The sequence below is a fragment of the Gossypium raimondii genome, chromosome 12, assembly GCF_025698545.1.
Source record: "Gossypium raimondii isolate GPD5lz chromosome 12, ASM2569854v1, whole genome shotgun sequence".
Classification (NCBI taxonomy): domain Eukaryota; kingdom Viridiplantae; phylum Streptophyta; class Magnoliopsida; order Malvales; family Malvaceae; genus Gossypium; species Gossypium raimondii.
The window spans coordinates 32,250,864-32,273,652 of NC_068576.1; the positions used below are offsets into that span (position 1 = coordinate 32,250,864).

The 22,789-nt window shown below is 30.9% G+C and overlaps 2 protein-coding genes and 2 long non-coding RNA genes across 4 annotated transcripts; 2 read left to right on the forward strand and 2 right to left on the reverse strand.

Annotated features, from left to right (window-relative positions):
* The first annotated feature begins 7,478 nt into the window (after positions 1–7,478).
* On the forward strand, positions 7,479–10,065 carry LOC105763697 (uncharacterized). Its single transcript, XR_008191751.1, has 4 exons — positions 7,479–7,797; positions 7,892–7,963; positions 9,010–9,263; positions 9,803–10,065. It is a non-coding gene; the product is annotated as an uncharacterized LOC105763697 (long non-coding RNA).
* An 812-nt stretch (positions 10,066–10,877) lies between these two features.
* LOC128035586 (uncharacterized) lies at positions 10,878–13,601 on the reverse strand. The gene is made up of 2 exons (XR_008192065.1): positions 11,620–13,601; positions 10,878–11,169 (listed from the first exon to the last, which is right to left on the reverse strand). It is a non-coding gene; the product is annotated as an uncharacterized LOC128035586 (long non-coding RNA).
* Positions 13,602–15,082: 1,481 nt separating this feature from the next.
* On the forward strand, positions 15,083–16,406 carry LOC105763698 (succinate dehydrogenase [ubiquinone] iron-sulfur subunit 3, mitochondrial). The gene is given in 5 exon segments (XM_012582012.2): positions 15,083–15,369; positions 15,472–15,688; positions 15,691–15,709; positions 15,799–16,008; positions 16,107–16,406. Coding segments are annotated over 5 exon segments (906 nt in total). The 5' UTR covers positions 15,083–15,096; the 3' UTR covers positions 16,294–16,406.
* Positions 16,407–20,954: 4,548 nt separating this feature from the next.
* Positions 20,955–21,425, reverse strand: LOC105762121 (uncharacterized). The gene has a single exon (XM_012580028.1). It carries the CDS (start codon positions 21,423–21,425, stop codon positions 20,955–20,957), a length of 471 nt encoding a protein of 156 aa, XP_012435482.1.
* Positions 21,426–22,789: the final 1,364 nt, after the last annotated feature.

The window sequence follows — 22,789 nt, forward strand, 5'->3', positions numbered from 1 at the left end:
AAAATGCCGTAAAAAATAAATCAATTTATAAAAAATAAAATAAGAATTTTTTAGCATAGCAAAACGGTGTCGTTTTGTTCAAAAACGCATAAAAATAAACTATTTCATAAAACACAAAATAAAAATTTTTAGAATAGCAAAGCAGCGTCATTTTGTTCAAAATGAAAATATTTTCTTGCGTTGTTCATAAAACGCCACTAAAAGGTAAGCAAAGCGTTTTTATAAAATCGCCATAAAAAATAAACCAATTTATAAAAATAAAATAAAATTTTTTAGCATAGCAAAACGGTGTCATTTTGTTCAAAGCGAAATACGGCGTTTTTATAGAAACACCGCAAAAATAAACCAATTTATAAAAACAAAATAAAAAATTTTAGAATAGCAAAACGAGTCGTTTTGTTCAAAATGAAAAAAAATTTATGCGCGTTTTATGAAAACGCGCTAAAGGTAAACAATAGCGTTTTTTATAAAAGCATACAAAAAATAAATCAATTTATAAAAATAAAATAAAAAAAATTTAGCATAGCAAAACGGTGTCATTTTGTTCGAAATAAAATAGAGGCGTTTTTTATAAAACGCCAAAAAAATAAACCAATTTATAAAAAACAAAATAAAAAATTTTTAGAATAGTAAAAGCAGCGTCGTTTTGTTCAAAATGAAAAAATTTTATGAAGTTGTTCATAAAACGCCGCTAAAGGTAAGCAATAGCGCGTTTTTTTTAAAACGCATACAAAAAATAAATTAAATTATAAAAATAAAATAAAAATTTTAGCATAGCAAAACGGTGTCATTTTGTTCGAAATAAAATATCGGCGTTTTTTATAAAACGCATAAAAAACAAACCAATTTATAAAAACAAAATAAAAATTTTAGAATAGCAAAGCAGCGTCGTTTTGTTCAAAATGAAAACAATTTTGAAGTTGTTCATAAAAGCGCTAAAGGTAAAGTAATGCGTTTTTTATATAAAACGCCACAAAAAATAAATTAAATTATAAAAATAAAATAAAAAATTTTAGCATAGCAAAACGGTGTCATTTTGTTCGAAATAAAATATCGGCGTTTTTATAAAACGCCATAAAAAATAAACCAATTTATAAAAAACAAAATAAAAATTTTAGAATAGCAAACGAAGCGTGCTTTTGTTCAAAATGAAAAAATTTTTGAAGTTGTTCATAAAAAGCCGCTAAAGGTAAGCAATAGCGTTTTTTTATAAAATCGCATAAAAAAAAAATAACAATTTATAAAAATAAAATAAAATTTTTAGCATAGCAAAGCGGTGTCATTTTGTTCAAAGCAAAAGCGCGTTTTTTATAGAAACACAAAAAAATAAACCAATTTAACAAAACAAAATAAAATTTAGAATAGCAAAACGTGAGTCGTTTTGTTCAAAATGAAAAAAAATTTACTGGCGTTTTTATGAAAAAGCTAAAAGTAACAATAAGCGTTTTTATAAAAGCATACAAAAAATAAATCAATTTATAAAAATAAAATAAAAAAATTTAGCATAGCAAAGCGGTGTCATTTTGTTCGAAATAAAATAGGCGTTTTTATAAAAATTTTTGAAGTTGTTCATAAAAACGCCGCTAAAGGTAAGCAATAGCGCGTTTTTTATAAAACGCCACAAAAAATAAATTAAATTATAAAAATAAAATAAAAATTTTAGCATAGCAAAAGCGGTGTCATTTTGTTCGAAATAAAATATCGGCGTTTTTTATAAAAACGCCGCAAAAAACAAACCAATTTATAAAAAACAAAATAAAAAATTTTTAGAATAGCAAAACGGCGTCGTTTTGTTCAAAATGAAAACAATTTTGCGAAGTTGTTCATAAAAACGCCGCTAAAGGTAAGCAATAGCGGCGTTTTTTTTATAAAAACGCCACAAAAAAATAAATTAAATTATAAAAAATAAAATAAAAAATTTTTAGCATAGCAAAACGGTGTCATTTTGTTCGAAATAAAATATCGGCGTTTTTTATAAAAACGCCGCAAAAAATAAACCAATTTATAAAAAACAAAATAAAAATTTTAGAATAGCAAACGGCGCTGTTTTGTTCAAAATGAAAAAATTTTATGGTTGTTCATAAAAACGCCGCTAAAGGTAAGCAATAGCGGCGTTTTTTTTAAAACGCCACAAAAAAATAAATTAAATTATAAAAAATAAAATAAAAAATTTTTAGCATAGCAAAACGGTGTCATTTTGTTCGAAATAAAATAGCGGCGTTTTTTATAAAAACGCCGCAAAAAATAAACCAATTTATAAAAAACAAAATAAAAAATTTTTAGAATAGCAAAACGGCGTCGTTTTGTTCAAAATGAAAAAAATTTCGCGAAGTTGTTCATAAAAACGCCGCTAAAGGTAAGCAATAGCGGCGTTTTTTTTTATAAAAACGCCACAAAAAAATAAATTAAATTATAAAAAATAAAATAAAAAATTTTTAGCATAGCAAAACGGTGTCATTTTATTCAAAATGAAATAGCGGCGTTTTTATAAAAACGCCGCAAAAAATAAACCAATTTATAAAAAACAAAATAAAAAATTTTTAGAATAGCAGAACGACGTCGTTTTGTTCAAAATGAAAAAAATTTTGTGGTGTTTTTATGAAAAACGCCGCTAAAGGTAACCAATAGCGGTGTTTTTTTATAAAAACGCCGCAAAAAATAAATCAATTTATAAAAAATAAAATAAAAATTTTTTAGCATAGCAAAACGGTGTCGTTTTGTTCAAAAATGCCGCAAAAAATAAACTATTTCATAAAAAACAAAATAAAAAATTTTTAGAATAGCAAAACGGCGTCATTTTGTTCAAAATGAAAAAAATTTTGTGGCGTTTTTATGAAAAACGCGGCTAAAGGTAAGCAATAGCGGCGTTTTATATAAAATCGCCGCAAAAAATAAACCAATTTATAAAAAATAAAATAAAAATTTTTTAGCATAGCAAAACGGTGTCATTTTGTTCAAAACGAAATACCGGCGTTTTTTTATAGAAACGCCGCAAAAAATAAACCAATTTATAAAAAAGAAAATAAAAAATTTTTAGAATAGCAAAACGGAGTCGTTTTGTTCAAAATGAAAAAAAATTTTATGCTTTTATGAAAAACGCGCTAAAGGTAGAAATAGCGTTTTTTATAAAAGCATACAAAAAAATAAATCAATTTATAAAAAATAAAATAAAAAATTTTTAGCATAGCAAAACGGTGTCATTTTGTTCGAAATGAAATAGAGGCGTTTTTTATAAAAACGCCGCAAAAAATAAACCAATTTATAAAAAACAAAATAAAAAATTTTTAGAATAGCAGAACGGAGTCGTTTTGTTCAAAATGAAAAAAATTTTGCGGCGTTTGTATGAAAAACGCGGCTAAAGGTAAGCAATAGCGGCGTTTTTATAACGCCACAAAAAAATAAATCAATTTATAAAAAATAAAATAAAAATTTATTAGCATAGCAAAACGGTGTCATTTTGTTCAAAATGAAATAGTAGTGTTTTTTTTATAAAAACGCCGCAAAAAATAAACCAAATTATAAAAAAAAAATTTAGAATAGCAAAACGACGTCGTTTTTGTTCAAAATGAAAAAAAATTTGCGGCGTTTTTCATGGAAAACGCCGCTAAAGGTAAGCAATAGCGGCGTTTTTTATAAAAACGCCACAAAAAATAATTTCACTTTAAAAAAATAGCGCCATTTTATAAAACTCTCCCCTCCGAAATCCCCAACTTTCTCCCCTAAAATCCCTAATTTCCCACATCCAAGAAAAAAAACCCAAAAGCTTAGGAAACGATGAGAAAAAGAGGAAAAAGGGATTGCGACTATTAGCTCGTGTTAAACCATTTGAGATTTTCTTGAAATCTATAACCAAGGATGTTACCAATGTTCAGATTACATACCCTTGCAGGTTCTTTTTCCTGTTCCTTACTAATGCAACATATTCTGTTTTTATAGAAGAACATCAACAAAGATGCTTCAATGGAGTTGTTGGACTTTTCAAAAGGCATTTTGGGTACACATTTTAATGTACTAAATATATACTATATCCTTCTTTAAAGCAGTTAGTCTTCCATTATTATTATATATAAACTTAACCATGCCACCTGTGAGATACTTTCAGGGCAAATCATCATCATTCCAGAAAAACTTGGTTTCTAAAATCTGGAAAAGCAGGTTCGAAAACCTGCAGGTTAGTCATCGATTTCAACTTTCTCCTCGGCATTCTTAAAAATAAAAAAGAGAATTTTGATGGTTAGATAAGCTGTAGTTTGATAAAAAGAATTTGGTGGTTTCCTGGGAAGAAGCAAGGAATGACAAAAGGGTAAATTGTAACAGCTTTTGTCTCTACTAATGCAGCTGTTCTGGAGAGAGAAATGGGGGGAATGTTGTAGAGAAAGAAAAACAAAACAAAAAGGCCTTAGATCTCAAAGGGATTTTGTTCCTTCATTTTTACTCTTGGTTTTTTATTCTTCGAGTCTACTCTTTTTTTTTTCAATTTCTTCCTGTCAATCAGTGGGAAACAACCTGAGAACATTAAAAATAAATTAAAATTTCGATGTCATTGGTATATATATGAAATTGCAGGTTTTCTCCAGTTTATTTTGCTGACACTATGCGTAGACAATGTAGAATCTGGTTCTATTAGCATAGAAACTATGTTTTTCAGGTTTATCCACTTGAGAGTGTAGGGTTTAAAAGAAGTAATACCCTTGAAAGAATGTTGTGCCGACCATAGTTTATTTCTCACTTGAGGACTTGAAAATTTTGTATGCTCAGCCACAAATAAATTAGCTTGTTTAAATTTCAATAGTCAGAAAGACTAGTCCCCATCTTTTGGCAGAATGATAAAAAACAAAAAACAAAAAAGAGAGGCAAAAGAGAAGAAGGGATTTTTGGAGAAAATCAAGGAGAAAATTCCTGGTTACCACTCCAAAACAGAGGACGAGAAGGAAAAAGAGACCACTGCTCCCCATTAATGAATCAATATAATGCATTTCAAGTAAAAGATGTCTATGAGATTGTGTGGTTTAATAATTTGTTGGAACTGTTTGTTCTTTGTTTTTCTTTTTGGGGTTGCATACATCATATAAATTTCTGCGTCTGTTTTCCTGATTGTAAGTAAAAAAATAAAAGGGTATGTATATTTAATGTTTTAATGTTATTATAATAATTAGCTTGTTTAAATCTATGATGTTAGGGCCTTCACTAATTTTCTATTTGCCTATTAATGTGTAGGAGCTGCAACAATATATTTTTTGATGGATTTAGTTGTTTTGCAGTTTATGGTTATATAGTAGAAGAGATAAGCATAGAGAAATGGTCGATCACCCACACTAATTTCCTATCCTGAACAGTCTTCTTCATCTGTTAGTAGCCATTGTTTTGACAATCATGGTATAAGATGATCACCCACATCAACAGTCATTGGACCTTCCAAGCATCGGCATTCAACTCTTGGGGATCCCAATTTTGTGGAGAATTACTTCAAGGTATTGAATAGATTAAAGATTTCCTTTTCTCACATTGTTGTGCGATATTTGATTAGTTCTTTATAATCCTTTGCGATATTTGCTTCAAGCCAATTGTTCTACCCCCCTCAATTACTAGGAATGTTAAACCTTTATGTGGCTAATTGTTTGAGTATGCCTTATTGAGTTAATTATCTTTATGTGGTGATAGTGGGTATGTTTTATTTTATTTTATTTTTGCAGTCTTGATTTGTTTGTAATTGTCGTATCCTTAATTCCTTTTGATATTTTTCTTGTATTTCAGAGTGGGAAAGACATATTTGATGAATCAGTATCCTTTATTTTGAGATACATGCTTTGTTTTAGCACATTATATTTGATTGTTAGTTGCATTGAAAGACACACAATGACAATTACTAATTTGTTAAGAAAGATGTGATTACTTTGCAAAATTCAATTGTTTAAGTTATTTTCATAGCCTACTTTGATTGCTGTTATTTGTGGGAAAATTAGTCTACATTCTTTAAGCTGATCTTAAATTGCTTCCTACATTGTTTCAGCCTCGGGAAGAAAGGTTGCGGGATGCACACGAGTTTGGAAAACTTGGGAAGAAAGTTTGGAATGCCTTTAATGAAACTTGCAGAGCAAAGATGGTGCAGCAGACTGCATTGTATTTTTTATTACCTTGCAATGTGTATGGTCATAGGCAGGTTTAACTAGTCAGTCTAAAGGTAAACAATAGCGGCGTTTTTTTATAAAAACGCCACAAAAAAATAAATCAATTTATAAAAAATAAAATAAAAATTTTTAGCATAGCAAAACGGTGTCATTTTGTTCAAAATGAAATAGCGGCGTTTTTTATAAAAATGCCGCAAAAAATAAACCAATTTATAAAAAACAAAATAAAAATTTTTAGAATAGCAAAATGGGGTCGTTTTGTTCAAAATGAAAAAAATTTTGCGGCGTTTTTATGCTAAAGGTAAGTAATAGCGGCGTTTTTTATAAAAACGCCACAAAAAAATAAATCAATTTATAAAAAATAAAATAAAAAAATTTAGCATAGCAAAACGGTGTCATTTTGTTCAAAATGAAATAGCGGCGTTTTTTTTATAAAAACGCCGCAAAAAATAAACCAATTTATAAAAAACAAAATAAAAAATTTTTAGAATAGCAAAACGGCGTTGTTTTTGTTCAAAATGAAAAAAAATTTGCAAAAACGCCGCTAAAGGTAAGCAATAACGCCGCAAAAAATAAATCAATTTATAAAAAATAAAATAAAAATTTTTAGCATAGCAAAACGGTGTCATTTTGTTCAAAATGAAATAGCGGCATTTTTTATAAAAACGCCGCAAAAAATAAACCAATTTATAAAAAAACAAAATAAAAAATTTTTAGAATAGCAAAAAGGCGTCGTTTTGTTCAAAATGAAAAAAGTCTTGCATAAAAACGCCGCTAAAGGTAAGCAATAGCGGCGTTTTTTATAAAAACGCCACAAAAAAATAAATCAATTTTTAAAAAACAAAATAAAAATTTTTAACATAGCAAAACGGTGTCATTTTGTTAAAAATGAAATAGCGCATTTTTTATAAAACGCAAAAAATAAACCAATTTATAAAAACAAAATAAAATTTTAGAATAGCAAAACAGGCGTCGTTTTGTTCAAAATGAAAAAAATTTATGCGTTTTTATGCTAAAGGTAAAGAAAAATGCGTTTTTTATAAAACGCACAAAAAATAAATCAATTTATAAAAATAAAATAAAAAGTTTTAGCATAGCAAAACGGTGTCATTTTGTTCAAAATGAAATAGTGGTTTTTTTTTATAAAAACGCCGCAAAAAATAAACCAAATTATAAAAAACAAAATAAAAAAATTTAGAATAGCAAAACGGTGTCGTTTTTGTTCAAAATGAAAAAGGTTTTGCGGCGTTTTTATGCAAAACGCCGCTAAAGGTAAGCAATAGCGGCGTTTTTTATAAAAACGCCACAAAAAATAATTTCACTTTAAAAAAATAGTGCCATTTTATAAAACTCCCCCTCCGAAATCCCCAACTTTCCCCCCAAAAATCCCTAATTTCCCACATCCAAGAAAAAAAACCCAAAAGCTTAGGAAACGATGAGAAAAAGAGCAAAAAGGGATTGCGACTATTGGCTCGTGTTAAACCATATGAGATTTTCTTGAAATCTATAACCAAGGATGTTACCAATGTTCAGATTACATACCCTTGCAGGTTCTTTTTCTTGTTCCTTACTAATGCAACATATTCTGTTTTTACAGAAGAACATCAATAAAGATGCTTCAATGGAGTTGTTGGACTTTTCACAAGGCTTTTCGGGTACACATTTTAAGGTACTACATATATACTATATCCTTCTTTAAAGCAGTTAGTCTTCCATTATTATTATATATAAACTTAACCATGCCACCTGTGAGATACTTTCAGGGCAAATCATCATCATTCCAGAAAAAACTTGGTTTCCTAAAATCTGGAAAAGCAGGTTCGAAAAACCTGCAGGTTAGTCATCGATTTCAACTTTCTCCTCGACATTCTTAAAAATAAAAAAGAGAATTTTGATGGTTAGATAAGCTGTAGTTTGATAAAAAGAATTTGGTGGTTTCCTGGGAAGAAGCATGGAATGACAAAAGGGTAAATTGTAACAGCTTTTGTCTCTACTAATGCAGCTGTTCTGGAGAGAGAAATGGGGGGAATGTTGTAGAAAAAGAAAAACAAAACAAAAAGGCCTTAGATCTCAAAGGGATTTTGTTCCTTCATTTTTACTCTTGGTTTTTTATTCTCCGAGTCTACTCTTTTTTTTTCAATTTCTTCCTGTCAATCAGTGGGAAACAACCTGAGAACATTAAAAATAAATTAAAATTTCGATGTCATTGGTATATATATGAAATTGCAGGTTTTCTCCAGTTTATTTTGCTAACACTATGCATAGACAATGTAGAATCTGGTTCTATTAGCATAGAAACTATGTTTTTCAGGTTTATCCACTTGAGAGTGTAGGGTTTAAAACTAGTAATACCCTTGAAAGAATGTTGTGCTGACCATAGTTTATTTCCCACTTGAGGGCTTGAAAATTTTGTATGCTCAGCCACAAATAAATTAGCTTGTTTAAATTTCAGCAGTCAGAAAGACTAGTCCCCATCTTTTGGCAGAATGATAAAAAAACAAAAAACAAAAAGGAGAGACAAAAGAGAAGAAGGGAGTTTTGGAGAAAATCAAGGAGAAAATTCTTGGTTACCACTCCAAAACAGAGGACAAGAAGGAAAAAGAGACCACTGTTCCCCATTAATGAATCAATATAATGCATTTCAAGTAAAAGATGTCTATGGGATTGTGTGTTTTATTAATTTGTTGGAACTGTTTGTTCTCTGTTTTTCTTTTTGGGGTTGCATACATCATATAAATTTCTGCGTCTGTTTTCCTGATTGTAAGTAAAAAAATAAAAGGGTATGTATATTTAATGTTTTAATGTTATTATAATAATTAGCTTGTTTAAATCTATGATGTTAGGGCTTTCACTAATTTTCTATTTGCCTATTAATGTGCAGGAGCTGCAACAATATATTTTTTGATGCATTTAGTTGGTTTGCAGTTTATGGTTATATAGTAGAAGAGATAAGCATAGAGAAATGGTCGATCACCCACACTAATTTCCTATCCTGAACAGTCTTCTTCATCTGTTAGTAGCCGTTGTTTTGACAATCATGGTATAAGATGATCACCCACATCAACAGTCATTGGACCTTCCAAGCATCGGCATTCAACTCTTGGGGATCCCAATTTTGTGGAGAATTACTTCAAGGTATTGAATAGATTAAAGATTTCCTTTTCTCACATTGTTGTGCGATATTTGATTAGTTCTTTATAATCCTTTGCGATATTTGCTTCAAGCCAATTGTTCTGCCCCCATCAATTCCTAGGAATGTTAAACCTTTATGTGGCTAATTGTTTGAGTATGCCTTATTGAGTTAATTACCTTTATGTGGTGATAGTGGGTATGTTTTATTTTATTTTATTTTTGCAGTCTTGATTTGTTTGTAATTGTCGTATCCTTAATTCCTTTTGATATTTTTCTTGTATTTCAGAGTGGGAAAGACATATTTGATGAATCAGTATCCTTTATTTTGAGATACATGCTTTGTTTTAGCACATTATATTTGATTGTTAGTTGCATTGAAAGACACACAATGACAATTACTAATTTGTTAAGAAAGATGTGATTACTTTGCAAAATTCAATTGTTTAAGTTATTTTCATAGCCTACTTTGATTGCTGTTATTTGTGGGAAAATTAGTCTACATTCTTTAAGCTGATCTTAAATTGCTTCCTACATTGTTTCAGCCTTGGGAAGAAAGTTTGCGGGATGCACACGAGTTTGGAAAACTTGGGAAGAAAGTTTGGAATGCCTTCAATGAAACTTGCAGAGCAAAGATGGTGCAGCAGACTGCATTGTATTTTTTATTACCTTGCAATATGTATGGTCATAGGCAGGTTTAACTAGTCAGTCTGTTTGTCATATGTATTATTTATTTTAGTTTTGATTCTAAATTTTTATTTTTACTTTAATATTTACGACAATTTGAGTTCTAACTTTTGGATTTTAATTGTGTTATTAATTTATTATTTTAAATTCTAAAACTAAATTCATTAATTTTTATATTTAGTTTTAAAGTTAAAATTTTCATAGAAAATTTAATTTAAATAATATTTTTTTATTTATCCTTGAAAGTATATTTAAATTTCAAATTTAAAAAAAATAATAAAATATTTATAATAAAATAAATATTATTTGATTAAAATAATATTTTTAAATGTTATGTTTTTAGTGGCATTTTTGCAAGAAGCGTCGCTAAAGGTTTATTCCATAGCGGCGTTTTGATAAAAGCGCCGCTAAAGGTCTTGATCTATAGCGGCGTTTGTAAAAAAAGCGCCGCTAAAGGTTTTGATCTATAGTGGCGTTTGTGGAAAATTGCCGCTAAAGGTCTTGAGCTATAGCGGCGTTTGTTGTAGAAGCACCGCTAAAGATCCTGATCTATAGCGGCGTTTGTGAAGAAAGCACCGCTAAAGGTCATGGTCTATAGAGGCGTTTATTTTCAAAAACGCCGAAAATGTTTGCGGCGTTGACGACAGTGGCATTTTTTGCGACGCTTTTAAAAACCAGTTTTGGTGTAGTGTAGGTTTGCATACTGGGTTCACATGTAATATGGGCTTCGCAACAAGAAAGGTCATACATTCAAGGGTTCACATACTTTAACTGGGTTTTCTAACAAGTAAGATTTTCTCTAATAAGGGTTCGCTTACAAAATTGAGGTCGTAAACTCATAGGGGTCATATGCATGGATATCTCACATCAATTATGGATCATATAACATGATTAAGTCATACTTAGTCTGAATTTAAAGAACACAATACGACATGCACAAAAGGATGGATAAATAAACTTTAGTTCTTTATACATAGTGAAGGAATTCAACAAAATCAAACAAACAAGTATTTAACTCCATGGTTCACAAAAACAAAAACAAATAAAAAAATAAATAAACTTAAGGAAAAATTTGGTCTAACAAAAATAGCAAAGTCATTAGACACAGTATCACTAATTCTAAGCAATATAACCACATTGCCTTTTTTCAGTGCTCACTGGTACCCATCCTAATTAGCCTTACTTGGATTAATCACCTTGCCACTGCCTTTCGCGAACTACTTACCTGTGAATTAAAAAAAGAGTGGGTGAGCTCATTGAGAACTTAGTGAATATACAAGAAACATCAAAGTATGCTTAAAATATAGAGTTAAAACAAAACTTAGTTAGAAAATCGTTTTGCGAGTTGTGCTCGCCGTGAAGGTGAGAGACCTAGTTTGCAATTACCTGCTTGTTAGAAAAAAACATATAAGTTTGTAAATTAGTTTCACATGTACTAGTTACAAATCATACTTAAAAACTTGACTTGTTTTTGTAAGAAAGAATAAAGCATAGTCATGTACTTGACATGTCTTTGAGCTTGTTCTTTTTTTTGTTCTTATACTGATCATTAAACATGTTCTTATACTTGTCATATCTGTATAGTTGGATAAGTGAATCTCCTTATAACGCCTCACTTGTGACTTACAGAGTCCTTAACATGTCCAATAAGTGTAGCATAAAGACAAACACTCACCTGTACACTAACATGCCACTTTGAATGGAGCATAGCTCGACAGTCGCTTATCTCTCCACATGTCACATGGCCTCAACGCCCAAATCATAGAACTTATAGGTGAGTACTCACAATCTTTTGACATGCCAATATATCCAACATAGGGCTCATATGAGGAGCTCGTATAGAAAGCTCGCAAAAAACATAGTTTGTAAAATCAAGCTTTTAAAACATATCTTTAAAATATTTAAAAGATAAGCTTGCTTAAAAGAACACATAAAACATATCTTTAAAAACATAGTCACATATTTTGGAAACAGAGTTTATAGAAAACTTACTCTTAGAACTTAGTTTTTTTTTTTAAAGAAAAACCCTAAGCTCCTGAAAATACAATGGTTCGTACACAAATGGCGATCCCTAAACACTCACCGATTAGATAAGAATTTTAAAAAAAATTTCCTTTTTCCTTACTAACAGATGGTTTGGCTAGTTCGCAACATACATAAACATACACAAATTACGTAACAAACGAAACACACAAAATTTAGACATACAAGCGAACCTAGCTTTCTGGAAAAATAACCCTTGCAAAATATATGCTTACCTTGGTTTCTAAGAACTTTGGTTTAGAACAGAGACTTAACAAAAAGAATAATCGATGAGAGAACTCCCTATGAGAAGGGCTTAATTTATAGGCGCTAGGTGTTTTAGTACTCTTGGTATACCCTACTTGACTACCGAATTAAATTCGCTATTCAACCAATATTAACTGGTAATATAGAGTAAATAGGGAATCGTCCCACAAAGAAGCTCGCATTAAACCTATTTGAAGAGAATTGAAATTAAGGTAATGTGAAACGCATGCAAGAAAGAAAAAGGGGGAATTATGCTTCTATGTTTGCTAAAAATAACCTAAGTAACGAACAAGTTTAAATTTCAATTATGAATGCTAAAAATTATCAAAATAAAGAGAAAGAATACTTAGTTATTGACTCCTTAATCCGCCAAGCACAAGTCCTTTGCGACCTTAAATTATCCTAGTAGACTAATTCGGCAGCAAGGCTGAAAAATCACTTACGAAGCGACTTCCTATCCCCAGTAAATTTTTATTCAATTAGAGAACATTCATAACTGAAAACCTACCTTTAATTATCTCTTCATCGACTTATTAAATGTGCATTTAGTATTTTAGAGACTTCACCTAGCATTAACCATAGAAAATCCACCAGCGGCTTCTAAAATTAAATCCGTAGTTGTTTAAATTAGCTACAGGCCAATTAATCATCACCAATTCTAAGTTTAATTAAAAAATTCGATTATTCAATTTGCACTTAGATGATTATAAGAAAATTCCTAAATTAAATAGGTGATTAATCAAATTAATTTAGAAAATTTCCTTGAACGATAGAAACAAACAATTAAAGAATACCGAACTTGGAATTAGAACAAAGCATGTCTTTGAATCAACTTGTACTTGGCTTCATGAGTGCCTAACTAAGCGGAAATAATTCAGCCACTCATAGTAAGGAGAACAGAACAGAAATTAATTGAAGACAACATGAATTTCGAGCCAATCTCGTATGGAAAACTGCTCTTAAGTGTCGAGCCTTCCTCCTCTCGACGAGCTGAATTTTTGGACTGCTTTCCAGCTGCTTGATCGGCGCGTGCTGGTTCACAAATTCCTGGACTGAGTAACCCGAATTATGCCTACGAAAAATCTCTCCCATCGATATTGCTTCTTCCCCTCCTTTTATAGAATAAAATTAACCTCCAATAATTTAAAACAAAATCTGTTCTTATCCCTTGATCTTAGCTCAACCCGTCGCATAAAAATAGCTCCAGCCTACTAGAGTTTTACTTAAATTCAACTTATCAAGGGTTGATTGGATTCCCTTGATTTGATTAGAGTCGGCCACCGCTAGCAAGAAGGAGAATTAGAGAATTAAAAATAATTCCCTTACCGACTGGTTTCATGATGTCGGTCTATTGAGCCTTATGGTGGACCGAGCCTCGCCTTTGCTGTCAAGGTCTTTTGTGGCCAAATTAATTTCTTCAAATTTTTGACCCCGTCAACTTAGAGAATAAGCATTCGCCCAGCCTTCTCCAGCAGCTTCTTCATTTGGGTTCATTCTAACTATCCGATGGACCTACCTTGCAACATGGCTTAAAATATCATTAAATCATCGGCTTGAAGCAAAAATAAATTAACAGAGTATAGTATATTCTAAATGAAAATTGAGCTAATTAGAAACTAATTAATCAAGAATGCATCAATAATTAAGGTAATTAATGGAGTAAGTTAAGCTCAAAATTGAACTTAACAGAACTCCCTATGAGAAGGGCTTAATTTATAGGCGCTAGGTGTTTTAGTACTCTTGGTATACCCTACTTGACTTAGGAAAATGTTATATGCACGGATAATGTCTTAACTGGAAAGTAAGTCAACTTCATAATTTAAGTGTAACTTGTCTTAATCGACGAACTCCAGTTCGCTAAACAAATAGGTGAACCCCAGCTCGTCAAACCAACTGACGAACCCCAGCTCCCCCAACCAATTGGCTCACCAAACCAATTGGCGAACCCCCTACTTGCCAAGTCCAAGCTTCTAGGCCCTATCTCGAAATGTTACACTCTCTTCTTTAAAGCTTACACTCTCTTCTTTAAAGCAACTAAGGAAGATGAAGAAGAGGAGAGAATGAAACATAATTGAGAGGAATCCACCTATGATTTCACTTCTCAACTATTTATAGCCCTCTCGCATGGTTTTCAACTGTATAGAAACCATCCATTGGTAATCATTTTGTCTCCCACTAAAAAACTAGCTGATTTTAATCCAACCGAATCAGAATTTGATCTTAACCATGTCCAACTCAGTCACTAAGTTTTCCTAAATTTTCAATAAAGGCCACTAGCTTATGGCTTCTTTCAATTTAACCCCTTAATTATTTCTTAATTTCCGTACTCAAAAGGAACCAAGTGTGAAATTTTTACTTAGGTATAAAAAATTACAAAATAGTTATTTAGCCTGAAAACTTTAAGGAAGTTTGAGAATTAAACTGATAGAAAATGTAATTATTGAGAATTAAATGTATTATACTAGGTAGAAAAAGTCTATTCGTTATCAATTCAACAAGTAATGATTAAAATAGGAACAAATTCAAACATTAATGTCTAAATTAAAAATTTTAAAATTGAGTGACTAAAATAAGAATGCACGCATAATTGATGATTATTTTTATAATATACCTTTGATTTTACTAATTCTAAATGTGTGTTTTTATTTGTATTTAATTCTCCTGTACTTGAGAAAAATCATAGCCCACCTCTTGATATTCTTATTAATTAGTTGAACAGCTGTTTGTGCCGCAATTATGTAGCCTCGACACGTTTCAGCCATGCAACTACGTGTCTTTAGGAATACTAAGCCCTTAAATAAGCAAATGTTACGCTTCAAGAAATTTATACAGAAATAAAAAGGGAAAAAACGAAACAAGAGAGATGTCAAAGAGCTTGTTGCGCAACGGCTACAATAATGTAGCTCGGATTTTAGGTAAAGACCGAAAACAGAAGCAAAATTTTCCAGTGCTTGAAGGCCACCCAGCTGCTCAGCAACATGCAGAAATAGCAGTTGAAAGAAGTGGGGAAATTCACGACAGAGTGAAGAAGCTTCACAAGGAGTTCAAGATATATAGGTGGAACCCTGACCACCCCACCAACAACAAGCCCTTCCTCCAGTCTTACTATGTAGATCTTTCCAACTGTGGGCCCATGGTAATAATTTTTCTTTTTCAACCTCCAACATTTAATTGGCAAAAAAAAAAAGAAAAAAAGAAAACCCCAATTAGTTCTCATACTTTGGGTATCTGTTTTCAGGTTTTGGATGCTTTGCAAAAGATAAAAGGTGAGGATGATTCAAGCTTGAGCTATAGGAGGTCTTGCAGGGAAGGGATATGTGGGTCTTGTGCCATGAACGTTGATGGAACCAATACAGTGGCCTGCCTCAAGCTCATTGATGTGGACACAAGAAAGCCCACTGTTCTTACTCCCTTGCCTCACATGTTTGTGATCAAAGATCTGGTTGTGGACCTCACCATTTCTACCATCAGTACAGGTAATCAGATAGATAACCATTTAAAAGGAGTAGATTGAGAATTTAGTGAGTTCAATTACAAGTATGTTTTTTCATTTGTGATGAAAAAGGTCAATTGAGCCATGGCTGAAGACCAAAAGAGCACCCGAAGAAGGGAGAGAATACAGGCAATCACCGGCAGAGAGGAAGAAGTTAGATGGGTTATACGAGTGCATACTCTGTGCTTGCTGTAGCACATCCTGCCCATCTTACTGGTGGAACCCCGAGGAATTTCTTGGCCCGGCGCCTTTGCTTCATGCTTTTCGATGGATCTCCGACAGGTAATGGGTTTTAATTTGCAGGTGAAAATGCTGACGAATAGGCTGACTTTGTTTTGGTGTTTGCTAAGTACTGAGCTGGGATTAAATTTTGTTGTCAGCCGGGATGGTTTCTCTCAGGAAAGGCTTCAGGCTTTGACGGAAGATCACAAAAGATTGTATAGATGTAGGACGATAAAAAATTGCGCAGCAGCCTGCCCCAAAAGCCTGAACCCAGCTGATGCAATTCATAAGATGAAGACTAAGCATGTGATTTCTCAAGTAGTGGAGAAGGTTGGAAGCACGTAGCTTACAAACAATATTATATATATATAAAAATAAAATTAGAAGTGGGAAATGGGGTTAGTTGATATTGCTCCATAATACAGTATACACACGTTTGTGTTACATAGTTATTTCTACTTCTGGTACATGTTATGACATCTCACTTAAAACATTGAAAACTGAAGACCATAGATTAGAATCATAATATGCTTCTTTGAATTGAGAAATATAATAAAATATACTTTCATTTTAAAGGATAATAAACTAGTAATGACTCAATTTATAATTTTTTAATTTAATTATTTTAACTATTGGTAATTTTTTATTATATTTTCATAGGTACTAAATAGATATTCAATTATTTGATTTTGGTTTTTTCCTAATGGTGTTAATTTTAAATTGACATAATTATAATTTTAATTATGACAATTTAGTTTTGAATTTAATATTTATAGATTATTTTAATTGTGTTATTTATTTATTTTAATTATTATCTTGAGTTTTTGTAATTTATTTTTAATTTTAATAAAATTTAGTTGATAATTTTTAACCTATTGTTATTAAGTTAATTTTAAACGCTATTATCATTAGTCGGTGATCGTTTGGTAAATTGTTGGTGATCGATTTGTAAATTGATTTCTAAATTGATAGTTATTTTATAAATTTTTAACTGGGTAAAGAGAATTTAATAGTTGAGTGATTATTAGTGTAGTTTATTCTATTTTAAATTTTTTAATTTTAAAATTTTATAAAATTTTATAAAATAAAAAGGCGAAAATAAAGAACAAAGATTTTCGTAACACTTTCCTTAGATGTCTATTGGTAGATAATTTGTCTCGTTAAAATCTTATTAAGATAAAACCAAATCTTATTAAGATAAAAACCATGTGAGAAGAAAAATTCTAGTGAAGGAAAAGAGAACACACATATAATACGTATAATATGATGACTCATTAAAAACCTTACCAAATAAAATCTCGATTAAAAAGAGTATAATGTATATTTACTCCCTCATGAAAACATCACATACTTTTTCATATTCTTTGTATTCAATCTTGAATACTAGTTTTCAAATGACTATTTGAATGCATTTGCTAATCATTTATATCACCATTCATTTGAAAGTCATGAGAGAGGAAAAATTTGGGGAAATATATTTTGATCTCTTCAAGAGTTTCAACAATAATCATAGTAAACTTTAATTATGGTTCTTATATAAAACACAAATAGGTATCTTGGATCATTTTAAAATCCTCCTCAATGACTATTCGTTTAGTCAAATTTATCATATATGTTCACATTATTTCAATTCATATAATAAACAATTCCCGAGAATTTCAATATGTTTCTAGCATTCTAAATCTTTTAAGGATATTAATATAAACTTTACTATATAATGATTCATAAAAGGTTGTAACAACAACCATTAGACATAAGTTAAATCTTTTATGAATTGTCAAAATAATATATCTAAAGGTTATTACATCCACCACAATAATATTATATCTTTTCATAATAAATGTCAGGACTTAGCGAAAAACATCATATTTTTATTCCGCTTTTGAAAAACTATTTCATTTGCACCCTCACTGGCTTTATACCTTTAGATATTTTGACTACTGGTCCAAAAACTCTACAAGTTTGAGCTGCATCTTTCTATTTTGACCAATCTATTCCATATCTATATTTCTCAATAGATTTATTCAATATTCTCCTTTCATTTCAACAATAATATTGCATGCAGAACCATTGTCGATCACTTTTATTATTGGTTCCATGTTTTCTCAAATTGACATAACTTATTGAGATCTCATTATTTTCACTACTTTAATCTTCAGTTTCAGGTACTTCGATATTTTGGAGTTTTACTTATTAGTTATGCCTTGGGTCTCTTCTGGAGCACCCGCCTTCACTATATGACCATCTAGATTTATTATTTTCTTTTATGTGAATTTTCATATTTGGAACTTGTAATGAGTTATCCTTGTTGAACTTCTGGTTCAAATTACTCTCTCCTAATTCATTACAAGTTATTATTTCTCTCCCCCTAATGTCGAGAAAACTATCGAATCAAAATAGTAATCACAAATCATGTCATAATTGAATCTCCAATACATTCAAAACATCTAATAATACAATGAGGCTTGTAATTAATATATATTCTCAACTTTCTTTTAGGATTCACTCATCTTTGTACGTTGTGGTGGAGTAATTGGAACATATATGCACATACAAAAATTCAAAGATGAGAAATATTTAGCTCTTGACGAAAAATCAATTGTAATGGGGAGTATTTATAACTTATTGGCTTGATGCATATAACACGTAAATCAACCTAAACTCATGTTGAAATAAGAAGTTTAGTTCTCATAAGTAATGCTTTAGATATTAATCGATATGTTCAATCAATAATTTCTCTACATCATTATGCCTATAAATAACAAGCTTTTACAAAAAAGTTCAAACTCATATACAACAATCAATAAATGACTAAGATATAAACTCATCAGCATTAGCAAGATGAATTGTCTTAATTGCATAATCTGAAATTAATTATTTAAACAAGCAATCTTGCGAACAACAGGTTACAAGTTGATAACACATATGTAATTATTTTGTAGATGCATTTACCAAAATCATATAATATCAAAACCATCCACATGGTGGATGAATGCGCTCATATTCATTTCAGAAATGTAAGACATTAAATTTCAACTTTAGCTAGTGAGTTTCTAATAAGCAATTTTTATTAGGAACAAGCAACAAATGAGAATTCATTAAATTAAAGAATCTTCTAATTCTTTAATGAATGTTCATATGAATTCTCAATTAATTTTCGCATCATATATGATCCAGGATGGTCTAATTGGTCATGCCAAGTAGTGAATGCATTTGCATCAGTAAACTTATTGTTTACTTTAACATGCATTTCAATTGTACTAATAATTTCAATATAAATTGTAACAAATTGATTATCTTACTGTCATTCCTTTTACTTTGTATCCACATATAAGTATTATTGTGACATTTACTACTGAAAATGTCTAAATCAATGTGAAGCCTATAATGTCACTAAGTTAACAAAATAAATATAAATTCCAAACAATTATATGCAATATTCGCTTCAGGGAATATGCCAAAATCTTTTTTTCTGCGTTGAGTCTTGACGATTTTATCAAGAAGTAAGAAAATTAAACTTCAGTAATAGACTTTGAATCCAATCAAAATCCATTAATAGCAAACTTTGAGAGTGGATCTTATTTTCCAGGTGTAGAACAGGTACATAACCAATGACTTTTCATACAAAAGTTTTCTCTCTTGCAAATTCTCATCAGTAATATTTTCCACGTAATTTTAATTGAGAACTTATTTTGAATACTATAAAGTTATACTCACAATTTTAAAAAATTGCAACTTAAGGTGCATCTAACCATAACGAGCTTTAGATAGGATTACCATATTTAATTGCTCACATTTTTTTCTTTTAAATTATTCCATAATTTAAGTAGATCTTTCACAGTCAAATATTTTGCTTTCAACCCCTTAATGGGGATGACGACAAAAGAATATCACAAAGATAGCCATGATCAATTCGATTTATAATAAGAGTAATAAATATAATCAATAAACCAATCCTCTTTTGATTCATATGAAATATAATATTTTCCTCATTTACAATCTCAATATGAGACCACTATAAATATCTTTTAAAACCAATAGATTAACCAGCAAGAGATATTAATATATTAGCTATTTGGGAGATTTCGACTAATTTTGTACTGCCAAAGATTGAAATAATATTGGTTTCTATTTTCTTTTGTGTTCACTTCGGGGAATGCAAAGATTTACTAGGACAAACTTATAAACATCCCAAAAAATTCTTTCTTTCATAATCACCATCGCAAACATTCGTAGATTTCAAATAAAAATCTATCTATTCATGTTGTCATGATTAGTCTCCAATTATAATAAACATGATGAAATAAATAAATTATAGTAAAATATACCTGAAGATCTGAGTGGTTAAAGGGTTTAATGATTACCCATAATGCGCAGGCCTCAATTGAAGTCTGAAATTGCAATAGCTCTAGAAGAAAATCGACAACAACTTGAGTAGCAAATTTGGAGAGACCGTATTATAAAATAAAAGAGAATCATGCTGATAATGTGTTATAAAATAAAAACATAGAAAGTAAAGAACAAAGAGAATGAGAGATCAAAGAGAGAACGTATTTTATTGATCAATCGAAATATTTACAAAGCTTCTCCAAAGTCTCTATTTATAGGCATAGGAAGTATAAATGAAGTAGAGATCTACTTCTAATCACTATTAGAATTTAAAGTACATCAAAACTTATCTTGATCTTGATGGACATCCACTTAATAAGATATTCATAACAAAAACTTCCAATTTTAAAAATTTTAGTCATCCACGGTATTTTTAATTATTATTTAATTTTTCACAAATTCTTTTCCCACAGGATTAAAACATAAAACCTATTTTTTGCAAAGTAAACATCTATCTAAATTAAACTAACATAATCGAGAGTTTGTTATTCTATTAATCTCAAAAACAAGTATTAGCTCTTCACAAATGTCGTCAAAGATCTGCATATTAGTACTCCTTACTGTAGCTAACTTCACAATACGATCAACGACTGCATTCCACTCTCTTGGAATGTGCTTTATCTTCCAATGTTGTATAGCTTGTAACTCATGTGGATTCTTCGTAACAATGCTGAAAATGAATCTGCCAAATGAGCAATTTGAATAGCTTTGACTACTTCCAAATTATCTATATGAATCACAACTTTTTGACATCCCCTTTCATGGGTGAGGGTAAAACCATCTAGAACAACCCAAAGTTTAGCATCGAAGACTGAGCATAATCTCAAGTAGTGATTGAATCCAATGATCCATTCCCCTTCTTGCTTACACGCTATCTCTCCAGAAGTTGCAAATCCTGCATCCAACTTAACAGCTCCATCAATGAACAAATGGATCCAATTACCAATCATAGAAGAATCATGAACCGCTTCAATGTGATTAGACAGGTCCCTCTTATGAGTAGAAAAATATTGTTTTGCCCAACACATAGAAGACTTAATAGTTTCAATAAAGCTCCAAGATATTCCTTGGAAAATAGGAAGGTTCATGTTCTTCCATAACCGCCAAATAATTAAACCAAAGAGGCTTGACTAAAGGCTTTGCACATTAAGCATCTATATATAAGAAAAAATATATATCCATCCACTCGAACAATTAATCGGAGAAAAATCTACTTTGAAGTTTCGAAGGAGTAACACATAACTAAACTTCTCTAGCTGTCGGACAATCCCTAAGGGCATGATTAAACCATCTTCTTGATGCCCATATAGAGAACACGAACCATTTTAGCCACTACCCTGTCTGACCCGTTCCATATTCGTTAGAAGGCATTGCTTGAAAACAAGCCACAAGAATAACCAAACTCATTGAGGTCCTAGAAAGTTTCAAGTAACCTTCCACCATCTATCTTTAGAGTGCCAAGAACTTTCACGAAGTGACTTATAAGCACTTTTCACAGAAAATGATTCAGTAAAGGTGTCAATCCAATTAATTCAGTAAAGGATTTGGAGGAGGGATGCTAACAATTCTTTTAATAATATCTTCCGATAACCAGACTCTAAACAAGTCAAAATTCTAAGCCCCATAATTGGAAATCATGTCACACAAAAAACATTCTGATGCAATGCTATGAAAAGGTAAATTAATTCATCAAATGACCTACATTAGGAATCTAAGGATCCTTCCAACATCAAATGGAATTTCCTGTTCCCACAGACCAACATTAGTTTTGCGCAGAAGAGGCCATACCTTAGCAAGGGCTCTCCAAACAGCTGAACAATTTCCTCATGTTATGCTTTCGGGTATTTTATCATTCATCCTATACTTTGTTCGTAGAACACGAACTCAAAAGACATCATTTTTAGAAACAAGATAAAACTTTAACTTCAGCAAGAAAGTAGAAGTTCGATCCTCTAAATGACGAAATCTGAGACCTCTGTGAGAGCGAGGTTGACAAATAGAACCCCCAATCAACAAAGAATATCTTCCTTGTCCCATTAGAAGAACCCCAAATGAATTGTATTACCAAACACTCAATTTCATCATAGAGACCTTTAGGAATTAGCATAAAGTGCATAAAATAATTTGGGATAGAAAGAAGGACAATATGGATAGGGGTGACCTTCTGATAGCCAAGAAACATACTCAAATTATCTCTATGATCATCTTCCACTCCTCTAGAGAAAAACATAATAGTTTTCCAAACATTAACCCGATGACCTGAAATAGTGCAACAATTATCAATTATTTCCTTAAGGACCTCAACATGCTTCAAGTTTTCCTCAGAGAAGATAACCAAGTCATCTGCAAAGAACAAGTGAGATAAATCAGGCCCCGTTCGAGATAATCTGATAAGATTCCACTTGCTACTAGAAATTGCCAACTGAATCCTATGTCTTAACCATTCCATACA